This window comes from Solea senegalensis, linkage group LG14 (assembly GCF_019176455.1).
Source record: "Solea senegalensis isolate Sse05_10M linkage group LG14, IFAPA_SoseM_1, whole genome shotgun sequence".
Taxonomy (NCBI): domain Eukaryota; kingdom Metazoa; phylum Chordata; class Actinopteri; order Pleuronectiformes; family Soleidae; genus Solea; species Solea senegalensis.
Genome location: NC_058034.1, coordinates 879,697 through 893,021, shown reverse-complemented (window position 1 = coordinate 893,021; position 13,325 = coordinate 879,697). Strand labels below are relative to the sequence as shown.

The 13,325-nt window shown below is 41.6% G+C and overlaps 1 protein-coding gene across 3 annotated transcripts in view; it reads right to left on the bottom strand.

Annotated features, from left to right (window-relative positions):
• Nucleotides 1-13,325, bottom strand: part of LOC122780425 (inactive N-acetylated-alpha-linked acidic dipeptidase-like protein 2) — a 351,291-nt gene that overhangs the window by 22,501 nt on the left and 315,465 nt on the right. For all 3 annotated transcript variants that reach the window (XM_044043362.1, XM_044043361.1, XM_044043363.1), the window contains exon 15: nt 4,622-4,715. In XM_044043362.1, coding sequence (XP_043899297.1) covers nt 4,622-4,715 — 94 coding nt within the window. The remainder of the gene's footprint in view (nt 1-4,621; nt 4,716-13,325) is intronic.

The following is a 13,325-nucleotide window of genomic DNA, read 5'->3' as shown; positions in this document are numbered from 1 at the left end:
TGGGACAGCGCTTACATGCTTAGATTGAGCCACTGAACCTGAGCCACTGAGCGATTGCCTTAATGGTACAATGAATGAGACTTGAAGTTCTCTGATACGTGTGGTGGAGCCTTTTCTCCACCGCCATTCCTTTTCAATCTCTGATCTAGAGTGTGAATGATTGATAGATAGACTCATTTGATTTAGCCATGAAGAGAAATACAATTCTCTTATTGTAAATCCGAAGCTAATCCGGAACTGATTAACTATTCATTAAACTGGACACTCAGGGGAATGGTGGCTAGCATTGTTGACTCACATGTCACCGGTTTGGTTCCTGGGCCAACCAAAAAACCTTTCTGTGTGGAGTTTGCACGTTCTCCCCATGTGCTTGTGGGTTTTCTGTGGGTTCTCTGGTCCAAAAACATGCAGATCAGGTGAATTGGATACTAAATTAAACGTAGGTGTGAATGTGACCTGTCTAGTCACTCAGCCGCTCATCTTCTGTCAGGCGGGATCGGCTCCAGATAATAAATGAAGGATAAATCCTTTGTCAGCTCCTGCACTTGTGGATTCTTTGCACAATGAGAGCACTTTGTCGATGCTGTAGGTGAAAACAGCACACAAGGCTAAATCTACGCCAAAGCCTCTGTTGTGCATCGTCGTTAGAAGGTCGTACTATTATTACTATTAGTTCTTTTCAGGGACAGAGTTGTTGACATGCTCCAGGAGAGTGACTGAATGAGCTGATGTTGTATCAGAAGGCCCAAGAGGGCGCACCGTTTCAAACTGGTGAATATTTGACGATGTAAATTTCCAGGCTGTTGTTTTCACACCTTGAGTCTCGGTTGTTCTTATTATGCAAGTTACACACTTTGAGAAATCACTTTATGTAACAAATACAATGAAGCCAAAACTTTTCTCCGTTTAACATGTAACAGTATTGACAGCTTTTATGATCACATACTTTTATTTTATAGTTAGAACCCTTTTATGTCTTATGTTTTATTCAATGTCCCATGCTTTTGTCTTTGCACCATAGAGCTTTTATGTTCGTTCCATAGAGCAGTCGTTCTCAAAGACTGGGTCAAGACCCACAGCTGGGAGTTTGTATTTTTAATGTTTTATTTTTACATAATTAGTTTTCCAGCCTTTTACCTCAGATTTATTGAATAACACATGCATACTATTAAAATTTTTATAAAACATATCTCATGGAAATGGCTGGCTGATCTATTAAAAAATATGTTACAGAAAGTAAAAATTACAGTAAAGTGTGCTTGTCATGATTTATATCGTGAAGTCGTGTCACGACTTTTTGCAATCTTTAAAAAGTGGCTCCACTTATGAAAAGTTTGGGAAACACTGTAATTTAGTGGCAATTTTAACTTCGATGTCGAAACAGACAATAGAAATAAAGGGACTTGTAATTCTGACAATGTGTCTAATTTAGTTTTGAAATGATTTTATGTGTCGTAACACAATAAACTCTGTAAGATATACACATCTGCTGTCAGGATGGGAATGCTAAACAAAGTTTCATCTTACTTTTTATGTGCAATTAAAACAAAGTATCTATCAGTCTGAACTATGTGAGCCACAAAATCTTAGAATGCCCCAAATTTCCCTGAAGGCCCACTGCAGTGTATACAGTATCATTTATACAACATATACTTTTATATGGTCTTCTTCCTTTTCTTTCAGCTTCTCCCTTCAGAGGTCACCACAGTTTATCTGCCTCCATCTCGCCCTCTCCCTTGTGTCCTCTTCTGATACACTAACTGTCCTCATGTCCTCATGTCCTCCTTAATCCTCCATCCATGAACCTTCACCGTGATCTACCTTTTTTCCTCCTGACCAGCAGCTCCATCTTCATCATCCTTTGTCCAGTATAATCACTATCCCTCCTCTGCACCGAACCATCTCAACCTTGACCTCAAACCATATGTTCATTCCTAATCCTGTCCATCCTAGTCACTCCCAGCATCTTCAGCTTTTCAAGGTCTCACTACCATCTTGTCGATCACTTTAGCTGCTCCCCTTCTTGAGCCTTGAGATAATGTATGTTGTGATTTGGTATCAAAACTGAATTGAATCGAATCACCCGCGACACTGGTCTCCACCCACTACACCCTGCCTGCACTCTCTTCTTCACCGCTCTTGTACCTACATGTAGATGGTACTTGTAGATATTTGAGACTCGGTCTGACGTTGAGTGCAGTAATTCCCATAATAATTGTGTCTCAAATACTGACCCATGTATTAATACACGTTTGTATCTTGAGCTACTTGAATGCACAGCAGGATCATGAGAAAATACTGCTGATAGTTAAGGCCCTGGTATAGTGCGTTGCGGACCGTGGTATACTCGTGCGTCAGGGTCCTGTCGTATCTGACTTGACCACCGGGTGGCGGTACAAGTCTGGACGCAGGGAACAGGACGCATTCTTACCAAAGAAGAAGAGAACAATGCTTGAGGATGACCAGGTTGAGACTCGGATGGTCCTTGCCGACGACTTCTTCGATGTTTTTTCTGCTTGGTGAGGGCGGCTTATACTCGATCTACCGGTGGGGACGGAAATTCAGTTTGTTGTGTGCGTATAAGTGCGTGTAAGTATACCAGGGCCTTTCAGTCTCATCTCCAGGTCGTCAAATACTAACATTTAAGGATGAAGGCTCTCTTTCCTGAGCCACTGTCACCGGATGATCACAGATCACAGATGCACATGCTTTACACGTGACAAACTCGGTGTAGACAGGTGTTACCAATGCTAAATTAGCAACCTTGCCACTGAAAGGGATTAGAGGAGGCACCCTCTCTCTTTATGAACTGTTTTGGACAAAATCTCCCATCATGTGTGAGACTTACATTAGGCGGTAAGACTACTGTGGAATTATTGACCAAAAATAAGAGGATAATAACATGGTAGACGATAAAACTCCACTGATAGCAAGTTGTTTTGACATAAGTTCAACCACTGCAATTCAGTTGTTGTTTTTTTGAATGAACTTTCCACAGTTCGCAAAAATATCACCAAATTCAGTTGAAGAGAAACAGATTTGAAGTTCTTCACCGTCACTTGACTGAACAGAGCAGAATGTAAAACGGCAAAGAGTCAAGGACACTGCGGTAAAGACAGAGCAGAGGAGCGGGGGTGACACGACGGCAGACAAAAGGAATGAAAAGATTTAAAGCTGAAGTGAAACTTTCAGGGCCAGTCACGAGGGTCAAAGGTTACACGGGGAGAAGTTGATATTGAATGCTTGGTTTAAATTTGTACAAATGCCCGAATCAAGGTCATTTAGCTGCAGAATCATGAGCGGAGAAATCAATAAGTTCAGCTGAACAGATGAAGCAACAATAAATCTTGGCAATGGTGGAGAAAGTCTGTATGTGTGTGTGTGTACATGAGAGACAGACTTTTATGCAGAGCTATAACTCAACTTCACTGTCTGTACAGACGTGAATTCATTAAAGGTAAACCAAGTTACCCCCCCACACACACACACACACACACAAACCCTTACACTAACCCGGTTCTAACCCTGATTTTTACCTTTAGTTCTGGCCTCAGCTCTAACTTTTATCTTATTCCATACATTGCTCCAGACCTTAACCTTCACTGCTATATGTAATGCTGCTCCTTATACTAATTCCTGCAGTATATATCTATATAACGCTGTCTTTGGGAAAGTATTTGAGGATTTGAACCACAGGCGATTTCTCCGCTTCCTCTAAAATGTCATAACATAAATGGTGAAGTACGTACTGTTGTATTTGAATTTAATGAATAAAAGTGCACAGATTGTCTGGCACAATTTTCTTCTCATACATTCCCACAGCCGCATTAGAACCACTTTTTGATTGACAGTGTTGGAGAAATGAGTGTTTTCTGTCCTATGCGGAGCCGCATGTTGTGTGTTATCTGCTCAGCGATGTAGCCCATTTCCATTTGTGCATATTGTACACTGAATAAAAACACTATTATAGCGTTTCCCTGTTTCAGATTTACATAATGATTGCGCTTCCTTGCTCCTGTTGTTTGTTCGTTAATTTGCTTTTATCAACGTGAGTTTGATCGTTGGGGAAGACACAGAGCGGAGGGCAGAATATGTATAAATAACTGGGCTTCCCCTGTTTCAAAGACCACGGCTGGCACTGGTTTGAACATCTTATCATAGAACTAACCCTGTATCGGCCCTTTAATGCTACTTTTCTCTTTCCTCACTTCACATGGTGTGGTGTGCTGTGTGGCTGTCTCCTCCTGAAAGTAACCCAACAAACCGAGCCGTAACGCTTTTAAAAAGTTGTGAGAACAAGTGTCCTCAAAACCATGGGTTTGAACCAACACTTGTCCTCACAACACTAATAAAAAACAAGATTACTGCACGTGTTGTTGTGGGTCTTCAGTTGTCAACGTCTTACACTGTCCACTGGTCCCGGTGTAATTTTTGTGGTGAACTGGCGAGTCTGACTGCAATGTTCAGTCTGGTTTAGGTGTTTTCTCTCCATTAACCCCTGAGAGCTGCTACATGCTCCACTGTTTTCACCACTATAGACCACTATAGACTCCTATAGACCCCTGTGCACACTATCATTAACAGCATTCTTGTTGATGTAGCATATCAACATTAGTGTTACCTTTGAGTTTGTTTTGTACGTCCAGGGCGATATCCAGAGGGTAGAACGGCAGCACAGGGTCATTGACCAGGCGGAGAATTGCTTCTGCTGTCATCTGAAGAAACACAGTGACAAAGAAACTTCAGTTGAGATTTTTATTGCCATTCACATGTGAAGATAATGCGACACAAACGCAGTTGAGAAAGACAAAAACACATCAGCGTAGACTGATATTGGGAGATATTGGGCCATAACTTATGCCATGAGTGTCGTTGCTAGACAAGCAAACTTTTGATTGGTTTAATTGCGGTTACACTCAAAACACACCTACGAATAACTCTGACACTAAATACAACCCCAGTGCAGCCTGTGAGTCACTAATCCGAGATAACATGTCGTGTTTGACGTCCTAATACACTTAGAATTTGTTATTTTTGCACACACACCAATTAATGAGAGTGAATTTGAATTGGGTGCCTTGCTCAGGGGCACCCTAGCCCTTGAACTGTCCTGGTATTTGAACCGGGAACCGTCCAGTTACAAGCCCAATTCCTTCCTTGGTCATGGGCCACGCTGCGACACATGCTTTAGATCGTCTAAATAGTGATTTGCACATTTCAATATGAAGCTCTGTGACAGAGTGAGTCATCTTTCAAGTGGAAGGTTGTGGGTTCAATTTCTGACCCCACATTCTACATGGTGATGTGTCCTTGGGCAAGACTTAAGTCCACATTGATCATGACTAACCTGTGGTGTAAAGTAGCTTACAATATAAATATGGACCATGGATCTCTGCTTCATCATTCTGCATCTGACTGCATTACAAACCTGAGACTCAGCTGTCATGTGACAGGGCGATAAATAAATGACAGAGACACATTTGTCAAATGAGATCTCTGCTTGTTGTGGTTCCTCACACTGAGAACACTGTCCACATCACAGAGAGTCTGTTTGTGTCCAAGTGTCGTCGCGATGCAAACAGTGTCACGGACTCAAGGCGCTCACTCACACTTGGCGACGATGGGGCTTTTTTTTTTTTGCAGCTTAGTGTGCTAACCAGCTGAGCTGAGATTATTGATCAATCGATCGATCATCTCCTTCCTCACCCAGACTGTATCATCCTTCCTGCTGCAGTGCAGGAAAAGTGCATTTCTCAGTGTCACGTAATAATCGGACTCGACTTTATCAGGCGAGGGCATCACACGCATAATTTTCACTGAGTCACAGTTTTGCTTTTACTATTGTCAATGTTTACGTTTGTTGATATTGAGTTTTTATATTTTTTTATATTTGGTTTATATTTAGGTTTCATTTGTGAAGAGTTTTTTTTTACTGTTCATTTTCTTATCAAAGATATTTTTATGTTTCCTGTCACATTCACGTTTGTATGTAATGTTTTTTTGCTTCACCCTTTTTCTTAACAGTCAAGATTAAAAATGAATTTTAAAATTCTAATTAACATTTTCTATTCAAGTCAAGAACACTTTATGATTAAATCATATTTTTTATCATTTAAACTTCATTTAATTTAGTTTCATATTAACTGAGAATTAAGTTTTAACATACAAGCATCTGTGTGTGTGTGTTCCAGCTAACCTGCTCCTTTCCTGACCAACCAATGGCCCTAAAGCCAGAATCCACCGATGCAAACTTAAATGGACAATAACTCTCTCTCTCTTACACACACACAGGAAAACACAGGGTGAATGTGTCAGAGGTCAGAGGTCAGATTGCCAGGAGTTTCTCTGTAGGAAACACTCACTACAGATTTGCGCACACAAAAAAATCCTCTTCAACAGCTTAATCTAAACAAAGATCGTGCAATAAATGAATTTGTGCTTGGACATTAAAATGTAATGATTAAAAAGATATAAGTGGCGTTTTAACACATAGTCACAGTATAGACCGCGTCTGACTGAGCACGAGAAGCACTTAGAATCGGGTTCATGCTTCATTTACGAGAGTGCGCTCCCTCGACTGGAGCAACATATGACGCCATGACACAGAGGTGAGGAGAAGAGATAGACCCACTTAGCTGGCACGAAACAGCTTTAACTCTCAGGTCACTGATGTCATGACAAGGGTTACGTAAGCTAGATGACAAATCTCCCTCTCATTCCGCCTTAAACAACCTTTTCCCTGCATTAAAACAAGTGTGGCATAAAAATATTAATCAGAAATAAAAATGCAATGTTTATCAGTGATTTAATGAATCAGTTGTAACATTTTGTATCGTGGCTTGTAGGGCTGCACGACTCTGGAGAACATGTGAATCACGATTGAGATCGCGACAGGAAGACGCACAAGAATCAAACTGAACAATGCCGAAGTGTAGATCACTTAAAAAGACTTAACAAACGTGGGTTACTCGCCAACATTTAGCAAACGTCTCAAAAGTCTCATCATTTAACGGAGGAGTTAAGTGATGGAGGTGTATTTACTGCTGAAAACCTGCGATCGCGAGACGAATGCAAACCCAGTACAAACCTAGTAAACCTGATTTATACATAGCAGTGTTTTGATAGCATACGAAACAAAAACATTAACTATCTGTTTCCTTGTTGTCTGTAAACACAACATCTTCACACAAACAAATCAAAATGCTGTAGAACACATTAAAGTGTTCACAATCACAGAAACAGAGACACAATGAACAACGCCAGAGCGACTAAGGAAAGAAAATAAATGTCACCACAAAGCAAACAGACCAAACAATCGACAAACACGAGAGGAGGAAGATGACGTCAACAAAAATAAGCAACAGTGGATGACGTTTTGAGATTTGAACACCCCCAAAAACACTGTTTCCATGTGGATGAAACGCAGATACGAGAAAAACTATTCACAATTCAACCTGTTTTTGTGTGGACCGCCCCTAATAAAGTTGGTTAAAGTTGGGAGTGAGTTTACAGCGTGCAGCTCACCGAAGAAATCTATGGAAAGTGAGTTACCAGTCAGAGTTTTGTATTAGATGTTGTCGAGGCAGCGGATTCACATGCAGACCCAGAGTTTCCCAGGTTTGAGAATCTTTATTAATGAATGTTTGCAGAGGGTTTGGTGCAGCAGAGATTCTCCTTTCAATCAAAGACTTGGATTCCTCTGGCTTCTGCAGTTGAGAGGTGAGGCGGGGCTCACAAGTTGAAGGCAGGATAAAGAAAGTGGACGGGTCTTAAGTACTGGGCTTGAGTGGATGTGAAGGTCAGCTGTGTAGCCCTGCACAGGACACTGATCTAAAAAACGAAGGGTGCATTTACACTGCAAAACACACAAGGTATGGAGATGGTTTTGAATGTGATAGGATTTCAAAGTGTCTTCTGCGTCACAGAGACAACAGCGACGTAGATCCAGTGAGACAAAGGGGAGGTGCGTTAAACGAGCAACACAGTGGAAGACAACAGTTTAAAGATCAGAAGAAAACTCCGCGGCTCCACATCAAACTAACCATTTGGGACAGAAACAAACACAGATGTCTGTCGTCTGGTTTGTTTATTTTCTTTAGACTACTTGTTTTTCACACGCCGTGGCCTCAAACTATAGAACTCCATCTGGAAGACAAGACTAGAAAACATTAGCACCAGCTGCTTTTTTCCACCACTATATTAAAATGTATATACAGACGCTATAAGAATATGAGCAATAAAGAGTGTCTTATATCCTTTCTGTCAGCACAACCTAAAGACAGTCTGGACTATACAAACACACTTGAGTACTGGGTCAGAGGAAAATCACATCTGAAAATACATCAAAGTTCACTTCGCTTGGCTTGTTTTTGTGAACAAAAATAAAAGTCTATTTTTATCAATTAGTCAATTATCACTACTTTTTAATATTTTAATATGCGATATTAGTTCATCATAACTCGGACTCAACAACACATAAGAAGACGAAAAAAAAAAACACATTTTGAAAAGCCTATAAACACACAACCCAGGATGTCCATATACGGAGTTGTGTAATATTCCCATGGCAATTTACAATGGGTGCACCTGTGGCACAGATCCCTGCCACGTGAGAACTCAGGGTTGATATGGACACACACAGATCACATCTGATCACGCTCTGATCAGATATGCTTAAAAATCTGATTTGGCCTGCAGTCGAAACAGATATTCCCCTGTCATTGACCGGGGAATATCACATCATTGACTGATGTAAATACACATCTATTATCACATGACTCTCATTCACCCTGTGCAACGGAGGATGAGGGTTCAAACCACCGACTCGTGCTGAGGTTTTAATGCCTTTTAAGCCTTTTGTGGATATCATAATAACACCGCTTTCACTTTAGGTTCTTGGTTCTTACGTTCCCAGTTTCACACCCTGTGGTTTGTTTTCCCCAAGTTTAACCATGTGTCAAAAGACAAGGCAAAAAATCAGATAGGCATCAAGAAATGTAGCTGAAGTGAGCTGAAGTCGCAGGTGGAACCGTGGCAAAAACAACCTAAAACAAAAACAAGGCACGCCACAGCTCCTTTTCTTTATGTAGCCATTGAAAAGTTACCTGCTTTCTTCTATGATTTTATGACGGTTTATACCAAATATTTATTTATTCCATCGCATTTTTCCACACGCTACTATTTCTGTTTTATTATTCCTGTCACTACACAACAATTTACATGACATGGATTGATAATGCACATGTAATCAGTTTATGGTTGAATGTGGTGTGAAAATCATTGTTGTCTTCTTGTTTTTAAATTTAAAGCAGCAACAATATGAGGCCTGACCATATTTCACTCCATCTTTTTATTTGTATTGATTCAAATGATTTGATTAAAATGGTTCAACATTTTGAAAATACCAACAGTGTCCATTCTCATTGCAGATAAAAGCCAGATGTTTGTGTGTTTTTTAACCAGTGGAATCAAGACTTTAATGCACCTGCTGTGAGCAGCTGTTCAAACACAATGACACTCTGTGCCAGTATTTGTGAAAATGGCCCAGAATGTACAGACGTTGTTGTGCACCTCTCTGTGCGGCTTGTCACCGAAATCAATCCAGCAGGGTGGGGGGTATCGGGGGAGGGATTAGAGCATTGATTTGAGGCTGGTGAGTAATACTACTGCAGAAAGCATATATCAAAAGCCTGTAATGTGGTGGGACAGAAAAGGCCGTTGATTTCTTATTTATAGGATTATTTCTGGATCGTCTCTGTCCAAGGCGGAGGCGAGAGAGAGAGAGAGAGACAGAGAGAGAGAGAGACTGGGAGGGGGGAAGGGGCAGTGGTGGTGGCAGTGAGAGGGTGAGAGATAGAGGAAGAAAGGCAGAAAAGAGGCTGTGACATAATAGAAAACAAAAGACAATCCATACTGAAGAGAGAAGACAGTTAGAGTGGAGGACGGAACAAAGTATCTCCTCAGTTTCTCTTCTCACGTTTCCTCTCCTTGAACATCAGCATCTGTCTGAGTTAGATTTCAGGAGGAACAGCGAGAGAAAGAAAGAAGAAAGGAATATTTGCTATGCATTTGACAAACAGTCAAAGGGAATGACCTGACCTTCAGTAAGATGACCCAGGCTATGAAACTGCACTCCTGTGCACACTGAAATATGTCATATCAGAATATACGATGCATAATTAAAATAGATGTTTTTAAAGAATTGAACATTTAAGCAGCTGCTGGACTTTTAAACTAAATACCACTATTGGTGTCGTTATTAGTTTGTATTGTTTTAAATAAATAGCAATTAGCTATGAGTAAAAAATCCAGTGTGTTCGATGTCATGGAGCGTTTTTCTTTCACATTACGGATGGGTGGGGGATTGGCCAAGAAGAAGACAGTTAGTGAGGAAAGAGCAGAAGTAAGGTGACGAGAGTGAATGAATGAAACTCATCATGAACTTTCCAATAACAACATAAACTCACAAAGTCAATATGAGCTGTAATATATTCTCACAAAAATAGACACAGGATACACATCTGAAATGTCACTTTAACATCTGTTGGACTGGACCATGTTGTTACATACATTTTTAATATGTTGACATTATGAAAAAATGAGCTACTTGTTTGACCTTTGACCGAGTGATCTTTGTGTTTCAATATGTTGCCAGTCCTCTCCCCTGTCGTCTCTGGACTTTCTATCTATTCTTGCTCAGTTTATTATACATGTTGTTTTCTCAGTGTCTGCATTGCTCCACTCGGCCACTGTGGTAAACACAACTACATCTCAAGCAAAGTTGTCACAAACGAGCTTTGATCACTGTGTGTGATCGCTTAAATGTTCGGATGAGTCAGAGACTTAATCCACTGTGTGAGACAACTGGTAACTTTGTTCTGGATCAGGGAAGATTACAAAGTCTTTCCCATCAACCTTTAGTCATTCATTTAGTCCAATAAACTTTAGCAGAGTTTAGCTACGGTGGCTTCATGCTGGTGGCAGCAGCATGAGAACAAACTCTTCTTGGAAAACCTGACGACACTAGTATTTTTTTGTAAATAAACCTCCTCCCTCTCGGGCGTCGCCACAGTGAATGTTCCACACGTTTGATTTGGCAGAGACTTTTTCACATGGATGCCCTTCGTGACGCAACCCTCAGTCCTTGACCTGGTGGGGACTCAAACTGGCAACCCAACGGTTACAAGCTAACTTCCTTCTTTCACTTGCTATGGGCTGTCCCCTGATGAAACAGGCATGTTTATCAAAATAGAGCCACATGTGAGACAGGCAATGCTAAGAGACAGAAACTACCAAACTGAGATCAGCTCAGAGGAACGACGGCCATCAAAGCCACGCGAGGCTCCAGGAAGACCTGCGATTTTTCAGTCACCACGAAAGGTCCCAATTAGCACCCGTCAATTACTGTGTACAAACCTTTAATAAACAAGATTATCAAGGCTCGCTAACGTTTCACCAGCAGATCAACCTAGAAGAAACTGCGAGTGTGTGACGACTCCAGCCGACTTTGGTTCATTTGGTTAATCAGGTAGGGGAAAAGAGGGAGGTGTAAACCAGAACAGGAGTACAATATCACAGAAGGAGAAATACAACGGCAGAAAACATGGCTGAGGTATATTCCCTTCTCATCTGTGTTTTCTAGACCAAACGTGACCAAACGGGATTTAACTACACAAATAGGTAAGAGGTTGCTGCAGTTGCTCAGGTCTAGGTTCAGCAACATCATGTGCCCAAAGAATGAGGTCAGCTGACTACCTGAATATAATGAATGACCAGATTATTCCATCGATGCATTTGTTTCTTCCCTGATGACATGAGCATATTCCAAGATGACAATGCCAGGATTCATCAGGCTCAAATTGTGAAAGAGTGGTTCAGGGAGCATGAGACATGATCTTCACCACAGAGTCCAGACCTGAACCCCACTGAGAATCTTTGGGATGTGCTGGTGAAGGATTTGCTCCGTGGTCGGACTCTCCCATCATCAATACAAGATCTTGGTGAAAAATGAATTCAACACTGGACGGAAATGAATCTTGTGACATTGCAGTCGCTTATGGAAACAATGCCACAGTGAATGAGTGAATAATCAAAGCTAAAGGCGCTCCAACCATGTGACCATGTTACCATGTGATTTCAAGAACACACAAACAGGTAGAGATCCTGAAAATGTCCCTGCAGCAGCAAATGGCTTCTTGCTTCAGTGAGGCGCTGCAGACAAATATGCATGGAAACTCTTTTCATATGTAAACGTTTGCTACACAAACAAATTTCTCGGCAGGATTTTGCGTTGATAGTGAAATCTGATATCGAGTGTGTCGTTGCAGCCGAGAACAAAACTTGAGAACTCAACAGAGGACACACTGAGTGGTTGGTACTTCAAACAGCAGAGGGCTCTGCTGTAACATGGTATCAACCTTAGTTTTCCGTCTCTCTCTCTCGCTCCCTGTCTCTCTCTCCCGCACACACACACACAGAGCACAAGCTACAGTCTATTCTCAATGACACAACCTCTCAGCCAGCTCGTGTCCTCTGCACATCCGTAGCACCATTCCCTCTGCCAGTCTGTATAAATACACACATGTACACTTCCAAAGTAGCGGCGTTGTCTTCAGGGCTGTGCCGCACTTGCTTATGCACACTCACACACTCGCATCCCCACAGGCACATGAACACAGACGAAGCAGGCGAGAGAACGAAACGATGATGGTCAGATGAGCAGGTGATGGAGATCATTCTCTCTCTCTCTCTCTCTCTCTCTCTCTGGTGGTCACTCTGTCTGAGTGTGTGATCTCATTTCCTGCCCGTTCTCCCCTTGAGGCCCCGCACAGAGAGATGGAGAGATTCTCTCTCTGATTCAGGACGCCCAGTTCTTACTCTGGGCCGAAATAGGCCTCATGAATAAACCATAAATTGTGTGGTTAAGTTACATAACAGCGGCACATAAATAGATGTGGCGTGGTATGAGTACAGTAGGACCGGGGAAGAGAAGCAGGGTTCAGTTCCTCTTTTCAAGCTGCGCTCGAGTGCATAAACAAACATGAGACGATACATGCAGCTCTCTAACAGGATCAAGTGGTTCTCCAACATATCCTCACACACATGTCTCGCTGCTCTGCTGCTGCTCTGCTGCTGCTGCTCTGCTGCTGCTGCTGCTGCTGCTGCTGCTGCTCAGAGGGGTTACCTGAGGACACATTGTTATATCATCTGTGTTAAAATAATGCATGATTTATTTAGGTTTACTTTTGATTCTTGTGCGGAAAAAAAACAAACATTCACCACAGACACAAACTCAACATGTCCTGGAGTCTCACAGTAAAAGCATC